Here is a 21,917-nt window from a genome sequence, read left to right on the forward strand (position 1 = left end):
GGACATTATCTGTGGCAGTGGAGCAGCTGCAGCCGGGCCTTTAAAGCTGCCTAACGGTCATAAAAAGAAGCTCAGATTTTATTTCCATTTAGCAAAGGGATGGTGTTGTCAGACAGTTTCAGCCTGGCTGTCATGAACGGAGATGACGTTTGATCAGTTTTCAGTCACTGCTCTGCAGCCTGTTGAACTCAATCACGATAACAGAAGACGAAGGAGGGACAATTTCTTAGACAATATGTAACATTTCCTCGGGGGAAGCAGCACAAATGGTGGAAATAATGTCCCTGATTATCACAAAAACTATTTTTACCCAGTCAAATAAAAAGTAGCCCAGGTGGAAAAGTGTTCTTGGAGCATAAGAGAATAATAAATGCACTCGTGCACCTTTGTCAAGGACACTTTGATGCTGCCATATTTTGTGTTTCGGTATTTATGTGTTTGTATTTTATGTAAATGAGTACTTTCTGTTTATTTTTGTGTTTTGCAGTCAGTTTGCATCACTAAGCTCCTTGAGGGACACTTCATGTGGCCAGATAGCACTCAGGGTAAGTGGGATTTTCTCCTCTGTGGTTTGGTTGGAGTGACCTGTTTGAAGTGTGTTCTGCTGCTGCAGCTCCTCACAGGAGGCATAAGCTCCTCCAAGGTTTCTTTGTTTTGGTCAGCAAATGTTGATGTGGGCTTTCGGCTGTACTGCCAAAAGAGTTTCGCTCCACACCGTGGTGATAATTCACTGTCTAATTATTTGTTTGAATGTTACGTTGCTAATTTGAGACCTTTGGTTAGCACTTAAGGGATTTTCTTTGCACACAAATATACTGTACAGACAACACAAGCGTTTCATTTGGCTTCCCGAACAGGAAGAATGAAGCCGCGAACTTACGTGCTGTAATCAACGGATGTGTGTGTGTGTGTGTGTGTGTGTGTGTGTGTAAAAGAGACACTTGTTGTTCTTAAATCCACTTGTTGCATTTATTATTTTTTTAATTATTGCTTTGAGAAAAAAGAAAGTTCTGAATGGAATCCAACTGAATCCAAACATATTGCAGAGACATTTAAAGTATCAACAGACAACACACACACACACGCACACACACACACACACATGCACACACCCTAGTCCTGGCCAAGGCCCAAAGGCTTGAGCCCACAGGCAGCAGTGGGGGGAGCACAGCCCACAATCTGGGCACATGGAAGGTGTGTGTGTGTGTGTGTGTGTGTGTGTGTGTGTGTGTGTGTGTGTGTGTGTGTGTGTGTGTGTGTGTGTGTGTGTGTGTGTGTGTGTGTGTGTGTGTGTGTGTGTGTGTGTGTGTGTGTCTCTCTCGAGGAGGAGGAGGGACAGTGTGAGAAGTGGGTGGAGATGGGACTCCTGAGGGAGTGTTGAGGTGTCTCAGCAGCACTTGGGTTCAGAGCCTTTGAAGGCGCTGAAGTTGAAGTTTGCGCAGCTGAAACACACTCTGACTCTGCATGTGTGTGTTTTGCTGCATCTCCTCTCCTTGTTTTCACGGACTTCTCCACCACACCGCTATGGGAGTACGCCGCTCGTTGCCGGCCCGTCGAAGGATTTTTAAAGTCCCTGCAGTGTGAGGGGAGGAAAGAGACCGATATTCCTGGAAGAGTCGCCTAACTGGACCTGAGGTAAGTTTTCCCTGTCGTTCGCCGTGCACGCGGCTTCACTCCACTTCACACTGCTGTTTATTGTGAAGAACAACACCACTGTTTAGTATTACACCATTCATAAACACCGCCCAGGAGTATGTATAAACAGAGAGGAAATGCCTCAGAAGAACTTTTTTGCCAATGCATAAATCACACCAGTGCTGCATATTATGCTCCTTGGGTCATCCTCTAGTTAAAACTGTGCACTAACAATGTGCACATGAGTTTCTCATGGTGCTTTATAATGTGTGTTTGAGTCCTGACTGTCACCAAAGAGAGAACTGACATTTAATCAATCAGTTTATTTACTTTATTTCAGAAAAAAAGGGAGTGAGTGTGTGAGCTGATGTTACATAAAGGAGCTGTGAGCTTTCATTTCTGACACTTTCAGCTGCGAGCTTCAGCATGTGAGCGGAGGTGAAGAGTAGTGGTGGAGGCGCATGTCAACGCATGCAGCTGAGCTTTGACGTTCGAAGCTTTGGCCAGAGTCCCTCCCTCCTCATTTTTTTCTTCTGGAGCTAATTGCTCAATCATGTTTCTTTGCAATGATGGTGCATGTATGAAAGCAATGCCGTGACAGGAAAATGACGAGGGTCTGCCTCTCTTTCAAATGCCTGACGAGTGAGGGCCTGGTTTTTCTCTGCTGCTGAAGGTGTGTCCATCCAGTCCAGTCACTTCTCAATGAGGCCGGCTTGCATGGCGCGTTCTATGAAATAGAGGATGGCATTTGTGATGGATGGCCACCAAGATAACCTTAAACGACTGACCATTTCATTTCTCTGAAGGTGACTTTCCACAGTGGAAAGCGACACACAGGTAGATGTTTTGTGAAAAGAAAGCCGCTCACTCATTTCTCTGAACCTCATCCGACCTAAAAGCTGCTCGAGGCTGTGTCGTGTTTAGATGTTACTTTCAGTTGATGCTTTCACTCTGTGGCAGGTAGACACTTAATTGGTTTTTATGTCCCTGGAAAATGCCAAAGCTCTGATAGGGAAGTTTAATTTTGTTAAAGTTGGATTAAGTGAGTTTACTTTTCCCATCAGGTAAAGTTTTGTGAAGCACAGGGTTTCGACAGAAATGCGGAAATTTTAGTCAAGCACATGCAGCCATTAAGGCTGGACTGAGACTCATCTGATGGGCAATTTGGCAAAAGCTGAGCCTCATTAATGGCAGCGTAGATAACACAGCTGTTTGGAGTAGTTGAGATAAAATCAGCTGGAAGGACGGCTGAAGCGGCCCACCATAAAGCATGGATGGATATTACCCTCAAGCAATTAGGCTGTTGGCCTCTTCAACTGTTTTATTACCTGAGCTCCTGCCTGACTCAGGGTGAGCTGCAGAAGAATCACCAAGGGCAGTGATGAAATTAGCCAAAGAGAGATTGAAAACTAAAAGAGTGTGATATGAGGGGAAAATGAGATGAAATCCACCCTAATCCAAACAACATCTGCCTGCTCCACCCGTCCCATCCCACAGAGTCGGGCGCAAACGAACCGTCAGACCGTCGGAGTGACTGACAGCCTGAGCTAACAGGGAATGCTGCCGAGACATTTCTGACCCTCCCTGTAATTATGGTATTTGCTGTGAGGCCTGAGTGACCCTTTGGGTGTAGGAGTGGGTGGGGTGTGTGTGCAGAGGGGCAGTTTAGCTTGAAAGGACACCCCCGACCCCTCCACTCAACCTTCCACCCATGACATGACCTGAACCCTGCAGGCTGCGGCTCTGAGAGGAGAGGACCAGCAAAACACAGCAGACAGGCTGCAGTACTGCACAGAATGGTCTCACAGAGAAGAGCACATACTATAAATAATACTATATCAGTGTAAGAGAGTAGTACGGTTTAGTATTTTATTGCAGTTGTTCAGACTGCAATAACATTTTTTGCTCCACTTTTATAACCTAAATATAAAGCGGTTAAACAAACTCCGTCAAGTCCAAGTGCAGTTTATGCTCCCAGAGTTTCACAGTGTTTCCACTCTTTCTTTAAGTCTCATCCCAGAACATTTCCATGACTTCACACTGAATTTTTATGACTGCCCACAGTGGAGCACCATCACAGCTTTTACAGATGCTGTGACAATAAAGTGTACTGCTATTGTCGACCAGAGCTTGAGGAATCACCCACAGTCTTTGTTTAGCAGTCTTTGCGGTATCGGGTGAGAGGCAGGAGGACGAGAAGCTCCACTCTGCAAAGGCCACTTAATATTTTTATCACTGGTGACCTTTGACATTCACAGTCTTTCACCTGGTGAATTCGGCAGCATGCACTAATCTCCTGTCAAGGATTTGTCATAAGACTTTTTAATATCTTTGCTTGCATGAGGACATTCTGACCAATGTTGTATTCAGTTTTATTGTCTGGATTCAACAAAAACAAACGCCCTCGTCTGGTTCATTTATACGCACGGAGGACATTGAATGATTTTCCAGAAAACAATCCTTAATCATAATATAAAATTACATGTGCTGTGATAGAGGTTTTCTATGGATTTTGCCTTTCCACAGATATTACCCATTTACTTATGCATGCTGCGGTTCACTGTGCAGTTTTGGGCCATATATCATACAAAACGTATAGCAGCAATGTGGAGCATCTAAAATGAGCTGACAGGAAGAAATAAGTTCACTGTCAGACCTCAAACATCACTTATTTAGAATATTTTTGCACATTTTGTCCTAAGTTCCTTCCACAATCCTTTTAATTTGTATTTATTTAAGACAGACTCTCGCCCTGTTCTCATGGTTTCATCAGACTGCATGTAGTCCTGACAGGGTTAAGCACCTCCAGACCAGAGCAGCTCAGGGCTGTTAGCTCGTCCCAATATAACCACTCCGCTCCAGTTAAAGGCCTCCGTGTCCTGGCTTCATGGCTGTGGGTGTGAGAGAGGTTAGGTTGGAGGCCGCACCCTTCCCAACCCCCGAACCCTTCCAGACGGAGGTTACTATCGTAACCCCACCCTTACAAGATCCAGGAGGTCTGATCTTAAATTCCAGTCCTGCAAAGGCGTTAGCTGTGAGAGTTTCTGCTGATCAGAGTTTTCAGTAATTTCACTGACGCTTTAATGCAATCTTCAATCTCCAGATTAGATTAGATTTAGAGGAGGTTTGAACACAGTTAGTGACTGCTGCTGAGTGCTACTGTGTGCATTGACATTGTTTATTCATTTTTTATTTAAGTCAACAAATTTACATGCACTCTCAGAAACGAGGAGATGCTGCGATCTGCTGATAAATTCGAATGTTCAGTGCAGTAAAACTTGAGTTTTTTTATCCGTTTTTTGTGCGAAGTTCAGGGTTTTGATTACCTGCAGGAAATTAGTTAGGTGATGCATTTTTTAATTTAAGATAAGTGCACTGCTGACAGAGTGCACATCTACTTAAGTAAATGGAGACAGTGCAGAGAAGAACATTAGCGAAGGTAAAGTGAGCTTTTGCAGATCACATCAAAAACCAGCTCTGTGCCATAAAAGTCAGACCTGAAATTCTGATACTAATGTTGTATGAACTGTAGGAATAATGTTCCATGAATAATGTAGGCAAACGCTAATACGTTGAGTCAAAAGACAAGAAAGGATTGCACTGCTGAGTGGAGGCTGGTGTGCAGAGGTCAGCCATCATGGAGCGCTGATAACAGTCCTGCAGGAGGAAGTCATAAAGTGTGAGGAGAGTGGAGGATTGAGGCGCATCCAGTCTTACCTCTGGACCTGAGACGGGGTCAGGGAGAGTTGTGAATGTTTCCTGTTCTTATTTGAATGTCAGCCCCCGCCCACAGTTTTAGGAATCAGTCAGTAGAAACAGCTGTTTAGAGCAGGCTGGAAAAAGTGATTGACAGCTCCCTTCATGTGTACATCAACACATCCCGCAGCGTTTTACGGTGAAGGCCTGGCCTGAGTGAAGCCGCTGACAGGAATCACTGTGAAGCTTCTGCAAGCCCGTCGTTTGCTGATTGGTCGACATGAATCCATAAGGCTCAGTGAATTCTCGGGGAATGTGGGTCTCTGTGTTGTCTGGTATCATATAACATAAAATTGACTTTAATCCCACAAGGGATGCGTATGGGAAAACACGGGCAGGCCGGGATGACACAAGATGTTTTACAGGCCGCAAGCAAATCAAATAACTGCTGACAATTTACAGAAACCTTCAGGTCCAGAGGCATTAGCAGGGACTGTAAGCTATTGTTGTTACGGATGAGGTCAGTTTTTACTCCATTTGATGGATTCATAGAAACCTCGAGGCCTGTTCTTACAAACTGTATGTCCCATCAAACTTACTGAAGCTGTGGATCTTTAACTGAAGCCTGAAGATCAGTCCTTGACTGTAAAGAGAGTTGTGATGATTTATGTTTATATTTAGATAAATACAAGGTGACATTATACCTCCATAATCTTATTTATCTTCCACTTTACCAGTTTTCTACGACATGCTGTGGATCTTTGATTGTTGTTGCTCATCACTTCTACAAAACACTTTCTCAGACCCCAGAGAACTTTATCAGGCTTGAAATGCTAAAGACCTGCACGTCTCGCAGGGCGCCTTTGGAAACAACCTTTTATCTGAATGGAACCAGCTGCTGTAGCACCTTGTTGTAGCACCTGATTGTCAAATTTGACATTTTCGGGTTGCCTCACTCTGCGAATCTTGAAGGAGGAGCGAAACATTGCCCGTGCTTTGTAGTCAGCAAATTTGGAGCGTTTTTTCCACCAGGATACAAGAGTGAGCACTTAATAGACTGACATTGGGTAAAGCCTCCCCATCCATCACGGCTTAATGTGCAGCACAGACTCATTACTGTGTTAGATTGTGCCAAAGTACAGACTATGGATGTTGTTTTTTATAGATGGGGAGGAAATTGAACTCTGCAATTATGTAAATGAAGGATGTCTGGAAGTAAGTTTAGTTTCATGTGGAGGAAAACGTGTCGGCCCAGCCATGATGATACAAGGATGTTAAAGGGCCAGACTTTATTCTGAAGCCCTCTATTTAGGATTCACATGCATGATTAAACTTGATTCATTGCATGTAATGTGCTACAAGCTGCTGTTGGGACGTTTTTCAGCGTGTTGTGGAAGATTATTGTAGAAAACTTAAACGACTAACTGAAACGGCCACTTCCAAAACACAACCTTAGATGCCTTCTGACCCATAAGGTAAGGAAAGAAGGTTCACAGGAACGTTCTCTCCTTTCTTTCGGAGTGAGGGATGTAATCACTTCACAAAACCCAGGAAACGGGTTGAAGGGATGAATACAGTCGGAGGCGGAGCAGGAGGAAGAATAATGCTGTATAGTTTTCAGAGGAGAAAGAGAAAACCCTGAAATCTTTTAAGTCCCTTACAAGACCACTTTCCACCATTACCATTCACCACAATTTACTGGTGAAAAACCATTGTACACACATATGGAGATAATTACCTGTGTGCCAGTGGGCCTGACGGGGCCTGCTGTTGGCTCTGTGCGCTGCTGGCTCCCTCGGATCAAACCACATTCCCCGCTCTCCCATTGTAAAACACCCCGGAGCATTGACAAAGCCAGATTGGCAGCTATATGGATCCATGATTCAACTTGTCTGTGTCGCAATAGTCATCACACAGGAAATGAGTGACTACTTGTACACTGAGTCAAGTGCAGCTTGTGTAATTTGTACGTTGGACTGATGAGTAAGTGGACAGTGACTGTAAACTAAGAGCCAACAGCAGATAGACAAAGAGCTGCAAGTAAATGTGATTCTACCAGAAATGCTATCACTAATACATCTGTTCAATCAGCTTTAAATATTCACCCCAGATTCTGTGTTTTGAGAAGAAAACCTGGCGTAGTTTTAAAAAGTAGTGGAGCATTTCACCAATACTGGACTTGTTGGGCCAATACTGATATTAATATATTAGATCTATTTTTACAGACTTTAAAATTGGTTATTAAAGTTCAGTTCCAAAGATGCAGCATGTTCTGTATAGACACATAGCTGTGATTAATCAGCCAGAGCTGCTTGTGTTTCCTCCTGCACGTTTCTGGTGAAGCCAGCTGAAAACAGCCTTTGAAGTCTTCTCATGAACACACAGTCAGCCTCCAGCACTGTGGAAGGATAACGACAGCATACAACGCTATTCAGTACTGGGATGAGGCAAAATAGAAGTGACCCGAATGTAACTCGGGTTCTCTGAGTGTGTGCATAGCCCACCGTTACCCTGTATCGCAAAGTGAATGACAGGATGTAATCAGGGGATGATTGACAGTCGTGATTGTGCTGTCAATGGGTAAAATCCATCACTGAAGTATAAGTAAAACCTACTGTGGCAGGACTGCTATTATCAGTTGTAAATCCATCTTAACAGTAAAGATACAATGAACAGTTAATTTTTATGAATAATGAATAAAGATAAAGGCAAAGATCCAAAATATTTTGAATGTTGGAAGTGATTTTCTGCATAGGAAGCACTATAACACACACTCAAAATGCTGATTTTTTGCGTCTTTTACGGTTGCTCAGATGGATCAAACCGACAAACCAAAAATGCAGGAAGCAATGTAAGCAGGAAAAAATGGCTTGTTAACCGTCTGTGGATTATGGTAAAAACGGTGTAACATTAGCTGTATATTAAACAACCGATAAGAGAAGCACGTTTGGAAGATGTAAAAAAGCAACATACAGTGATAAACCTGTGATTAACCTTTATTTGGTCGATAAAATCAGCAGATGTGCTTGTATGTGGATACACTCTACTAGAAACACCTCTCGGAGAAGTGACGAGCAGCAACGATCACGTGGCCTGCAGCAGAGAGCCGACAAACATGAAACAGTAAATTTTCCCAGAATTGTGTTTAAAACTGTGGATCTGCAGTCGATTTGCACATTGTTGAGCTTCCAGCAGTGAATGACAGGCAGAGGCAGTGCAGACGAGGAATGAAAAACGCTGCTGATACTCTCCTCTGTCGGTGCTGGGAGCCATACGGGCGTTGAAATGTGATCCGGGAAGCTGGAGCTGAACATGTGGCTGCAGGTCGCTACCTGGAACACACACCGGGAGGGAGCGGAGAGTGTGTTTGATGATGCGAGTGGAAGTGGGATGGTGTGTATCTGCATGTGTGAGCTGACCTGAGTGGCCTCGGTGACGGCCGGGGTTTCTGCCCTGCAGCGCTGGGTGTTTGGATGAAGAAATGAATGTTACCTCTCAGCCTGTTTCAGGTTCAGTCGAGTTTATGGAGAAGCTGAATTTTACGAAGCTGAAGCTGCAGGAATGACTGACTCGGTAGAAACTTTCCAGTCGACCCTGAACAGATTACTTTAGGTAGTTTTACTGTTCACTTTCCGTATGGAGCAAATAAAGCCCAGCATGCGACACGGAGGAGCACTTCGAATAAATAACCACCTCTGCATGCAGTGTATGATCGGAGTGTGACTGTAAGCGTGCGTTGATGAGGCAGGTAATGCTGATTTGTGGGATTCATTACGTTTGCTGCCACGTTCATTAGATTCAAATGAATTTCATTATATTTCTGTGTTTACAATCAAAGCGTAATCCATCCTCATCTCCCTCTTAAACCACCCTCCTCTGCCTGCTCACTGAAGGCTCTAGCTGCTGATTTGCCTTTATTTCAGAAACACTACATGAGCAAATATTTGTGGAAGTATTTTCTCTTATGAGTTATGTTGTTGCCAAAACAGCGTTCGCTGTTTTCTTCCCTAAACCGGAGCAAATTACACAGAACAACTGGCTCATCTGTAATTTCTTTCAATAAGACAAATGTTTTCAGGTTTTCTTTCTCCATTTTCTGATGGCTGATCCATTTTGATACATGAGTTAATACTTTTATTACCATCAGTGTTTTCTCATGGTTTATGGAAGACTGGGTGAAAGTCCTTTGTTTTTTTTAATAGAAATATACAATATTGCATCATTTTGGACCATTATTAATATCATATAGCATCTGCGTGTAAAAATTAGGGTATTTAAGAACAGCCAAAATGCTTCAAGACAGAACCCTCTAAACTATAGCCATTAGATCTGGTAAAGTTGTTTAGTTCATTTTGATGCTCTACACAGTGATTTTTCATTGATTCGGCTGAAGTGATGCTGCCTAAAACAGCTTGGATGTAGATATTTGGATGGAAAATCCTATCAAAGTCAAATCATACTGGGGACACACAAACCCGCTGGCCAAATTAGAGGTCTGCTGTTCAACAGTGTCCAAGAGCAACTTCAGCCGATCAATGTGCATTTCCTTCATCGTATTTATCGGAAACCAAATGATCTGTTGTCAGGCGCAGTTTATGATGTGAGGCTGGCAGCTCGCTTATTAGCTCTGTCGACATCCTCCACCTTTGCTGTAAGTCTTATCCATTTTCTGCGAAGATGAGTTTAGGTGACTGACTGTTGGAGCTCCTCGAGGCTCGGATGGACTGAGCGAATCGATGAAACAGATAAACATCTGTGTGAGGAAATATGTGATTCTCTGGTGGAAAAGTCAAAAATACAAACCTGCGTGCGTGAAGAGCAAAAGTGAAGAAGCCGTCTATGACTTCCACTGCGTTCCAGTAAGAAACATCTGATCACAGAGCTTAAAATTCATTTACACGCTCCGCTAATGACAAGCCGAAGCTTAAGATTTCACTTTTTAGAAAACCGATCAAACATTCGGCAGTTTAATGGTTCACTCGCTGACTCAGTGTTTTCGTGCTATCGTGAGGTCTCCTTTCACCCAAACCACAAACACAGATTTTCCCACTTGCACTGAGTGATGGCCTCATTATGCAGACAGCCCCGTTCTGTTTACTGATGTGCGAATCAAAGTATGTGTTTTTGCGATTTGGATGAACTGACTCTTTAAGAAGAACCTGGATTGTTTGCTAAATCCCTGCTTGAGACATTTGAATTTAGACAGATTTGTTCTGTCCACAGGGATTAGCATATTAAAGTGTTTTCAAAGACGGAGTCCGTCTTAGACCTGTAATTATTACACTGAGGATTACTTTCTACCTCATTATGCCAATCCTGTAGATCCATATCTTTGAGGCTGAGATCAATGTGAAATTTGATGTATGTGCACGTCTTCTAATCTAGGTACCAGACACACTGTCACACAAAATAAACAGTGCAATTCTGCATGCATTCATGCAGTGAGACCTGCGATCTATGAAGGATCTCTATTGATATTTTAGACTGGAGAGAAAAACCCTCAGGTGCCACATGTGAAGCGTCCCTGGCTTGAAATAGGACCCAGCCCCTAGACTAAATTATGCTGAAACTACTTAAATCCAGCCTCACAGATGAATAAAGTACCAACCCTGACCCTCGTAATCTGATTATTTGTCACCAAGTGCCCTGACTGGAGGTAAAACCCCACATACCTGTCACCCTCCACTGAAACCCCCAGCGCCAGTCTACCTGGAGGCACAGACCTGAACCTTCAGTACATCATATACCCGGGGAGAGCTGTTTTCATAAACCCATATGACTTCTGAGATAATGTACGACACTGGCATTCATAACTTTGTGGCGCAATATGAAGGCATCTTTTTTCTCTCCCTGTTGCATGTCCACATTTATTCAGACACCAGAGCTTCTGTGGCTTAACAAAAGGGTCAAATGATTTAGATTTTTTTTGACCTGAACAAGCTTATTTTTGCAGAGGAGTGAAAGAGGAAAAAGCGTGACGGAGATCTTTTCATCTCTGATCTCAGGGAACGACATCTCTGCCCTCCAGATTGTTCTGTGCAGATTGCTTGTAGCTCTGGATGGGCTGTCAGAGTGGCAGTGAAGGGCAAAGTGTTCTGCCCTCCAGTTCTTCTGCTGTCAGTTCTGGGTGTTGTGAAAGTGGAGCTGGCATGGCGTGGCTGAGCATCAGCTCGGCTCACGTTACTTTGTGTATTTCCATGTTTCTTGTGCACATTTGGGCTTTTGGTCTTCATTAAAAAACATGGAATCCACATGCAAAGGGTGCTCCCTCAAGCATGTGTCTAAGCTGAATTAAGGCCTTTTAACAGTTCATACTGTAAATGCAGTCGTATCCGTTCAAATGGGCTTGACTCATTGCTTGTTAATGGTTTTTAATGGAGACAGTGATGATACAGACTCACCTGTACTGTGTGAATGGTGTTAAGAGTGGTGCCAAAACTTGTCAACACGGATCAATAAATCAGCTACACAGTTATCTTAGCCAGGGAATGCTAAATCCTGATTTAAAACTTAAGTAATGATTCCAAGGATTTGATAGCATCAGCTATGTCTTCAGCGCCGCAACACTGAAGTATGAATAACGCTGATTAAGATATACAGTAGATGAGGTTAAAAGGAGGCTTGTTGGAATATGACGACAGTTTTCTCATCATTGAATCTGCTCTGAGGGAAACTGAAGCAGAAAATTAATTTTAGTGTCGCTTGGCAGACATTTGCTGTGAACAGATAAATAGATTTTAATCTAATGTGCGAGTCTATAGCATGTATTAATTCATCCATCCATTCAAAACTTATTTCGTGCAGCCTTATTTAACACGTGCTTGAGATAAACTATTAGAAACACTCTAAACTAATTAGGTATTTAAATGCTGCATGTAATGTGTTTTATGGACAAATGTAAAGGTTTTTAAATTATCAAGGCTGTGTTTGTCATCTTTAGTGCACACTCAGTGAAATCTGTCTCACTACATCTATATTTAATATTTCATGCTGCCATCTCGGCCTCCTTTGTAAAACAGATATTGTAATGTAACAGTGTGGGATCCTGATCCTTCGTTGATTATGAAAGCAGCAATTTGGCGGCTCATGCCTCCAGGGACGTCTAATGCACATACAGCAATCACCAGCACAGACCTACAGTACACATGCAGCCGTTTGCACTCGGATCAGGACTGAACCACCCACTGTCATCTGCATGATACCGAGTCATCACACAGCAAATCCCCCTCATAGCTCTGTGATGACAAAGGCTTAGAAGTAATGATTTCAATGAGTACTTTTTGCTAGTATTTGGCCACTATAGTAATAATTACGGGGAAGGTTTTTTTGCTGCCACCTTTCTGAAAAGGCTTGGGGGCAAATTTCTTATCCCGAAACAAAGCGTTGTTTTACTTTTTTTACTTTTTTTTCTTTTTTTTCATCAAGGCAAGTTGGAACAGGAGACAGATACCTCATCACAGGCCTCCCCGCTGCTGTTGTGTCATTGTGTATTCTGTGTCCATTTTGTATTCTTTGTGGAGCTTAGGGAAATGATTGGTCTATTTACAAAATAGCGGAGGTACAACAGTTATCTGTATTATGTGTTTTTCCGCAGATAAAAAAGGCGATGCAGACGAGACTATTATTCAAAGAAACTAGGCTTTTTTTTTTTTTTTTTTTTTTTTTTACATAAAGGCTCTCTTATCCCTGACTTACATCATATGTGCTACCTGAGATTTATTTGTCTTTTTTTCTTTTCCTTTTCAGGTCTGAGGACCTTCATGGCGGTGCTAAAGATGGCAGCTTTCAGAAAAACTCTCCTTACTTTAGTAGCAGTCCTTCAGCATGTGCAGAGGTGTCAAGGAGGTATGGGAAAAGGAAAAGACAGCTCGCCTCTGAGGTTCACGCACCATCTCTACAACGCCACCATCAACGAGAACTCTGCCCCACGGACATACATTGAGACGCCAGTGAAGATGGGCATTGAAGTGACCGATATGGTCTTGGACATCAAATATAACATTGTGTCAGGTGATGACGACGACCTTTTCCAAGCAGAAGCCATTGAAGTTGGGGACTTCTGCTTCTTGAGGATCAAAACACGCAGCAGTAACTCAGCACTCCTCAACAGGGAGGTCAGAGACACTTATACTCTAACTGTGGAGGCAACTGAAAGCACTTTTCACTTCCAGGCAAAGACAAAGGTGTTCATCCAGGTGCTTGACATGAACGACCTAAAGCCCCTTTTCTATCCTGCCTCGTACAACGTGGCCATCAGGGAGGACACTCAACTTAAGTCAAGTGTGGTCAGGGTTAGTGCTACAGACGCCGACATTGGGAGCAACGCTGAGTTTTACTACTCTTTCACCAGCAGAGCTCATCCTTTCATCGTCGACCCTTTTACAGGCACAGTCAGCCTCGTCAAGAAGCTCAATCACACCCGCACAGAGAGATACGACCTAACTGTTTTAGCTGAGGACAGGACAAAGAAGATGTCTGGCATTCAAAAATTTGGTAATGTTGCCAGAGTTACAGTAAACGTACAAAAGACGTCCATGGGGTCTCCAGTCATCGCACCTACCCCCACACCCACTTTCTCGACAGACGGTAAAATCACTATCAATGTCCACGTGGAGGCAGGAGTTAAGCCCGTGGAATCCCTTAATATTGTTGGAGGGGATCCTCACAAGTGTTTTGAGATAATCCCCTTCGGGGCACAGGGCAGTGACTTCCAAGTGATCTCTACAAAGAGGATTATCTGGTCTCGAACTCCTTTTGGACTGAATCTCTCCCTCCAGGCTAAAGACAGGAGCATCCCAAGTTTATTCTCTCCAATTACACAAATCCATGTTCCGGCGTATCATTACACCCCTCTGGCCTTTTTTGAAGACACCTACATTGTCACAGTGAGTGAGTTTTCACCACCTAAAACTCATGTAGTGAAGGTTTCTGTCACCTCCGTACCTTATAATGTTACCTTTAGCATCAAAAACAATGAGGACAGCACTAAATTCAAGATAAATCCAAAGACGGGAATAATCGTAACAACAGAGAAATTTGACTATGAGATAAAGAATCGTTACGAGTTTGATGTAGTGGCCAATCATGGTGAAGTTGAGACTCACATTGTGGTTGAGGTAACGGATGAAAACGACAACAGCCCACAGTTCACTCGCACCACCTATCAGGCCACACTGGATGAAAACACTCCTGTTGGCAGCAGTGTCTTGAAAGTGGACGCCACAGACAAAGATAAAGGCAAAAACGGCTTTGTGACTTACGCTATTGCCAACCCAGGCCCCCTACCTTTCACAATAGACCCGTTTACAGGTGTCATCTCCACCTCCGAACACTTGGACTACGAGCTGATGAAACGGCGTTATCACCTGAGAGTTTGGGCCTCAGACAGCGGCAGCCCCTTCAGTCAGGTCAGCGAATGCCCCGTGACTATAACCCTGAACAATGTCAATGATAATACCCCTCTGTTTGAGAGGGTGGGCTGCAACACCACTGTGCCTCTAGATTTACCTGTGGGACACACAATCGCGGAGCTGTCAGCAATTGATTTAGATGAGCTGCAGCAGCTGAGGTATGTCATCGAGTCAGGAAATGAGCTCCAAGTATTTGGTATTGATCCTGTGTCAGGAGCCATCACCCTTAAGCAACCGATTCCCCTGCGAGAAGGTTCGTTCACTTTGAGAGTTGTAGCCACTGACGGCAGACATCACTCTGAAGCTTCAGTTGTCAGGGTAACCGTTACAAACAGAGGTGATGAAGCAACGGTCCACTGCCACGAAACGGGCATTTTCAAGCAGCTGACTGATAAACTGATAGAGTCCATTAAACCCATTTTAACCAACCAAGAAGAAGACACATTCTCTGATATTCACATCACTAACAGACATTCTCCCAAGTTTGACACGAGCCTCCCGAGTTCAGTTGACCTCACTGAGGACCATCCACTGAATTCCACCATCATTCAGTTTAAGGCAACAGATGCTGACACCGGGTTTAACAGTAAGCTGGTGTACACTATAACAACTGGGAATGAGGATGGCTGTTTCTCCATCGATACCTTCTCTGGTGACCTTCAGTTAGTTTGCCCATTAGACAGAGAAAGTAAAGAGTTCTACATTTTGAACATCACTGTTTATGATTTGGGAACTCCGCAAACATCTGCGTGGAAATTTGTTGCAGTGAATGTCTTAGACGTCAACGACAATCCTCCTGTTTTTGATCAGCCCAGATACGTGATACATGTGCCTGAAAACGCAGAGGTGGACTCCATTATTTTTACAGCTCATGCAGTAGACCTTGACACAGATGCGAGTGGTAATGTCCAATACTCCCTGCTGACGTCCACTGACCTGTTCAGAATTGATGAAGTGAGTGGTGAGGTGACGGTGACGGGCCGTTTGGATCGAGAAACCTCACCCAGGCATGACCTCTGGATTGAAGCGAGAGACCAAGCCAGACTTGGCCCTCAGTTGTTCTCCACGATTGACCTTGTGGTGGTTTTACAAGACATAAATGACAACCCACCCAAGTTTGTACCCAAAGTCTACAAAATTAAAGTTCCAGAGGATGTACCCGTGGGTACCCTGCTCGTCTGGGTTGAAAGTGTTGACTTGGATCTGGGCAGCGGAGGCCTCGTCACCTACAACCTCAAGAATACAGAGGGCGGGATCTTCCATCTGGACGCCTCCACGGGTGGCTTGACCCTCGAGAGGGAGCTTGACTTTGAGAGGCGACCAATTTACAACCTCACGGTCCGGGCCGTCGATCACGGCCTCCCTCGCTCCCTCTCCTCCTCCTGTTTTGTGGAGATTCAGGTTCTGGATGTCAATGAGAACCTCCACAGGCCAGTGTTCTCAGAGTTTGTGTATGAAGCCGGGGTGATGGAGGATGCACCAGTGGGGACATCAGTGGTCACGCTTACAGCGTCAGACAAGGACCTGGGAAGAGATGGAGTTGTCAGGTACCACATCCACGAAGGCTCTGGTCTGGGAGTGTTCACCATTGATGAGGAAACAGGTAAAAACACGGAGGTTTTGCTTGTTGTAGTTTGGTGGTTGTATTATTGGTAATAAGGGGTAAAAGGGTTTTTTTTCTTGTGCTACTCGAGGGCTCTTCAGTAACAAAAAAAATCTAGCATGAACACAGTGATCCTAACTGTATTATAGCATTGATTAAATCTGGTTCAGCTGTGGTGCCCCCTTTGGCCCGGCAGCATTGACTAATAGAGATAATAGAAGTAGAAATAGAGACTCAGATGTGTTGCTCTGCTGCTGTGTTGACGTTGAACTTTTAAAAACAGCCTTCACTTTCTTCATAATTCATTGCCCAGCGACCAGTGGAGAGTTCAGGAAGGTACTTGTGTGAACCAAGAAATAATGCTGTTTGTAAGCTGTTTCCCTGTTTCCAGTCTCTGTGCTAAACTGAGTTAGCTGGCTGCTGGCTGGAACTTCACATTTTGCATACAGACGTTTGTGCTATCAAACCTTTCATCTAACTCAAATAAGGGAATATGCATATTTCTCAAAATGTCCAACTTTTCCTTCAGAGAGAGCAGCAGTAGCTTATTTTGCTCACGATCAACACATCCGTGTGATCTTTTAGCATGCAGCTAAAAGGCAGTGTCTTTTGTGCTTATTGACTGAATTTAAGCAACTCATTAGTGATCATATCTTTTATTGGCAAAACACTTTCACCATACGTGTGTTAATGGCTGTTCTGGAGCTGTTGCTCGTATAACACAGTCTTCCTCTGCAGTTGTTCAGATTTCAGTAATGCAGTTCCTCATGTAGTTTCCTCTAGCTTACGAAAAGATGAGGCTTGCATGGTTGTACGTGACGCTTACTCTGGGCTAGTTAGGCCTTTTTCCGTCAGCATATCCTTTACAGAGAACACTCTGCGACCTCTCAGCATATCGTAGTACATCCCATTAGCCTGCTGTTGCTCTCAGATAAAATCAGGCCAAATAGAGTTTGCTGTCCTAACGGAGTCGTGCTGGAATGCATCTCTCTCTCTGCGTTGATGGTTCTTTAGCTCTCCCTCAGGGTATTCAAATTTAAATTGCTTGTGGAGGCAACTATGTGCACAAACGTTGTTTTTTAGGAACCTGGCATTCCATAACCATCCTGTGGTATCCATCTTTGACGCCATAAGAATTTGAGACATTTTTGAGAACACATTTTTGAGAAATGTGTCACCAGTGCTGCTGAGCCTCTGGGTATCAATCTAGATTCATCTTGAGCTATATGAACAACATAGTGATTGATGTTTCCTCCAGGGTAGTTATAGTGATGAAATGCAAAGTTGATTGCACTAATAAGTGTATAATTCACACAGCAGGTTTGAAACATGTACATACTGGAGAAAACCATGTGGTATCTGAACAGTTATTTCCCCACCCTTTCATGTGCCTCAGGTGTGATTCGTACAACAGAGACGTTGGACCGCGAGATGAGGCCTCACTACTGGCTTTCTGTCTACGTCACTGATCTGGGCACAGAGCCTCTGATCTCCTGGACTCATGTCTTCCTGGACGTCCTGGACGTGAACGATAACGCTCCAGAACTTTCTCAGCCAGTGTATTTCGCTTCCGTCCAGGAGAACATGGACAAGGTCAAGTCCGTCGTCCAGGTGTCAGCCACAGACATGGACACTTCCTCTGTGGGGAAGCTGTCCTACCAGATGCTGGAGTCTCATCGCACATACTTCGATGTGGATCCCACAACAGGTAATTAAGAGTGAATGAACATGAGCATCTTTGTTCGCTATAAAGCAGTGCATTTCCATTGAACAGGCAAAACAATTACCAGTAATAATTAAACTTTTTCCATTAGTGTTGGAGCTCACCTCATTTAAACGGTCTTTGTAATTTATGAAAAAATATTCTGCTGACAATCAGCATTATTTGGCATGTTGTTGTTACAGCAATTAGTTTTTAGTCATTTAAATCAGCCTGTTGTCCCATGAAGAACCCAAACGGCTTCGTGTCTCTAAAGGGGAAAACTCTCTCTGTTATGATCAGAAGATTGAGGAACGGGCCTCATCGTGTCTTTGGTGTTGGACATCATGAAGGCAGGTGGGGTCTAACAGGTTTAAATGACCTAAAAATCTTATGTTCATAAGTCATTTCATATTTCCCTCACTTTATTCTCAAGATGGTCAGAGATAGTACATGAGAAAAATGGTACATAATGCGAGCATTCCTCCAGTTTTCTACCTTTGACATAAAACAGCATCATTTAGATCACGTGTTGAAAATAAATCCTCTGAACAGCTTCAGCTTCCAGCTGTGTGACAGCAAGTACAGACATTTGAATATTCAACAGGGCCCTGAAACATGAACTGAAGCTTTCAGTCATCTGACATATGGGCAGGTGCTTATAGAGTAAGTCTGGATGGGATGTTGGATGTAAATGGATCAGCTTGTGTCAGATATACAGGCTACTCGCGTCTTGTGATTGATCTGCTTTTTGATTCAGACCTCCCTTGTGAATATAAGACATCTGGAGGGCCACTTTTCTTTTTCTCTTACAAATTGTTTCGATTTATCTGGATATGTTGCCATGTCCCCACAGCAGCTCTGCATTTCCATTCTGGCCATTACTGCAGCTGTAAAACCTAACAGCGAGTCATTTCCCACAAGGGTGGGTTGAAAAATTGTTGATATCTGCTAATGCACTGTTGCAAGTCTGAGCAGAGCAAGTCATGCAGAACCTGGGTGTGTCACGCAGAGGGTAGAGCTGAAAATTAAACTTCATAATGAGAGAGTCCGTCACAGGTCACTCACAAACTCATACACGCGTGTCCTAAAAGGTTGTGCAGTGGTGGAGAAAAAAACTCAAATATTAGGGGGAGAAGGCCTGTAAACCCACTCAAGTGTGTGAGTGTTCATGTTTGACAGTTGCACCTGAGTCACCTGGTGCAGGCTTTGATGTTCAGGCAAATTAGCGTAGCATTAGCTCCTGCGCTGCAAGCTGCTACAGGCCCAGTCCTCTTCACATAATCTCCAGGTAGCTCTGGTGTTTGTCCACACCCGAAGGCCGGTATACCAAAGGATTACAGACAGGGAGGGTGAGTTGTGTTAGCAGAGAGATGCCACACAAAGGCAGGGAGCACAGGAGGTGTTGAAACAGCCGAAACAGTGTCACAGTGAAACAAGGAGCAGGTGTATTTGATATTCATTTATCACGCATATGTATCACGAGCACGGGGTTGAATATGTTTTGGTTGAAAAGGGTTATTGATGTCTTTGTGGACTTTTTACACTGAGGATTAAGACTGAGGTGTTCTGAATGTAGATGTCCTAATTCATGTAGAGTCTACTGAACTTTATTCTTTATTGTCACATTGGATCTCCATAAGAATTAAAACGTCTTCCAAGAGTCCACGTATAATAATAATAATAACGCAGAATCAGTGTTAAGAGACATCAGAAACGTCAGAAAATAGGCCAACAGATTCTGCAAATTAAAATATTAAGTATTGATTGAGTTTATACAATAAAGAAATATCTCGTAAAATGATTACGAGGCTCCTTTAACCTAAGTATGTGGACAACCCTGTACGCATTCCTGCATCCTTTTCTTCTCAGGCTTGTCTCTAAATGGGATGTGGCCATTTAGAAACGGTGAAGTCAAGTCTTAATGTTTCTGCAAACGATGATATCTTCAACAGAAGCGTTCTTCCATCTTTGTGTCAGTAGTTTGTGTCTTTCCTGTGTCAACATGACGGCGTCCCCATGCACAAAGCCAGCTCCATAAAAGTGCTTTTCTCAGGTTGATGTTGAGTGATGAGGTCTGTCCCAAAAGTGTTGGGTGCAGTTCAGTTCACGGCTCTGTGCAGACTGCTCAGGTACTTCCACGCCGTGTTGGGCATCACTGGTGCTTTTGTGGCTGAATGGGAGCAAATCACTGCAGCCAGGTAGAGTGGAGGCTGTTGTAGCAGCAGATCAATGAAGTGAGATGTAATCAAATGAGTGTAATGTCAAGTGTCCGATTACTTTAGGCCACGCAGCTTAAATCAAAGAGGAATTTGCATCTGAGGTGCACACTTTATTGAGAGGACATGTTGACATTCACGCAGATAATCTGACCTTTTACATGAAGGTGGCGACGTTCCTTCTCAAGTAAATGTCGTGAAAAATCGTCGACTACGAGAAAAAGCTGATATTGCCATTCACTGATCGGGCAAATCCATGAAAACGAGGGGGACTGTGTTATGTTTGGTAACATAAACATGCTGCTGAAAGCTGATCTTTAGAACATGATCCACCTTGTTTTATTTTCACAAATGAACCCACTGTTACTAATGCACAGGCTGGCTGGTGGAGAAACCTCTCGTGCCCGGGCAGGATGGAAATGACTCATGGCTCTACGCAGGTTTCACACTGAGCTTTTATTCTCCTGAAGCGTGTAAATACTTCAAACTGCAGCAGCCTGTCTGATTCAACCTTGAAGAATTAGTTGATAAAGTTTCAGCAGAGAAAGATCTAGTCCCATCGAGCCTTTTGTCGAGCCGTTGAAGTCCCTCTAGGGAACGAGAGAGTGCCAGATACACCAAACTGACCGAAAATCAGCATCAGTGTAGGTTTAATTATGTGTTTCACAAAAGAAGTTGTTTGTTTGTGAGGCAGGGCATGTCAGGAATCTGCTCGGTTCATCAGCATTTCTAACAGCAAACTCCTCAAATTATTGCCGAGCCTCTAAGATCCTTTAACTGATGTGAAGGATTCTGTTGTCTCATGCTCGTAAGCCACAAAATGAGATGTGGTTATCTTTAAATCATAAGTCTGGAGGTATTCTATATTCTTCTCATTTCCAGCAAATCCTCTCAAAATACCCAAACAGCAATAAATTGATCTGCTGGTGCTGTGAGCTTATCCCCGTCTGATTCATCAGAATCCAAACAGAAACTGTTAAACAGTGAGCCTCTCTCTGCTCTGGCTGACATGCTCTATAACCCCAGCCTTAACCTTCACTCCTCTTCCTCCAGGCTGCTTCGCGTCCGTCTCTGTTAAGTCAAAGGGTTTGGGATGACGGAAGACGTTTCACTTCTTTTGAAACATTTTCAGCTCAAACTCACGTCTTCCCCTTAATTTGCTCCACAAAGAGCGAATCTGTTTCACAATAACTTTCACGTTTTGCATCTGAGCTCGCCCTGAGAGAGTTTGTCCACACGTAACGGTTGCAGTGATCGGATATCATTGTTGGTAAGTCGGCAAATGAGGCAGAGTTTTCCATCTCAGACCAGACACTGATCCGATAATGGGCAGCGCTTTAAGGCCCAGGGGTGCCAGCTTGGTGGATTTGCTCTCGCAGTTTGGGAGGAAATGGGCTGTTTGCTGCTCTTTCCAGGGTTTGTTTATGCAAACAACTTAATTTGCATACATTTGTTATTGAAGAGGTAAGTTCTTAAAAGAAATCCCTGTCTAAACCAGCCCGGGTGAATCTGGACTGCTGCCTTTCAATCTCGATATGTTTGACTGACTCTCTCACTTTCATGTGAGCCTGAGACTCTTCCTCCCTCTCACTCATTGATATTGCTGAAGTGTTGCTCAGAAGCTCCACTTATTATGAGACGCCTCCCTTGAAAAT

The 21,917-nt window shown here is 43.7% G+C and overlaps 1 protein-coding gene across 1 annotated transcript in view; it reads left to right on the forward strand.

Annotated features, from left to right (window-relative positions):
* Nucleotides 1-1,392: 1,392 nt before the first annotated feature.
* fat2 (FAT atypical cadherin 2) overlaps nucleotides 1,393-21,917 on the forward strand; it is a 95,109-nt gene continuing 74,584 nt past the window's right edge. Inside the window, exons 1-3 of the mRNA XM_070962546.1 lie at nucleotides 1,393-1,635; nucleotides 13,078-16,344; nucleotides 17,741-18,052. Coding sequence (XP_070818647.1) covers nucleotides 13,092-16,344; nucleotides 17,741-18,052 — 3,565 coding nt within the window. The 5' untranslated portion in view covers nucleotides 1,393-1,635; nucleotides 13,078-13,091. The remainder of the gene's footprint in view (nucleotides 1,636-13,077; nucleotides 16,345-17,740; nucleotides 18,053-21,917) is intronic.

This window comes from Chaetodon trifascialis, chromosome 5 (assembly GCF_039877785.1).
Source record: "Chaetodon trifascialis isolate fChaTrf1 chromosome 5, fChaTrf1.hap1, whole genome shotgun sequence".
NCBI classification, from domain to species: domain Eukaryota; kingdom Metazoa; phylum Chordata; class Actinopteri; order Chaetodontiformes; family Chaetodontidae; genus Chaetodon; species Chaetodon trifascialis.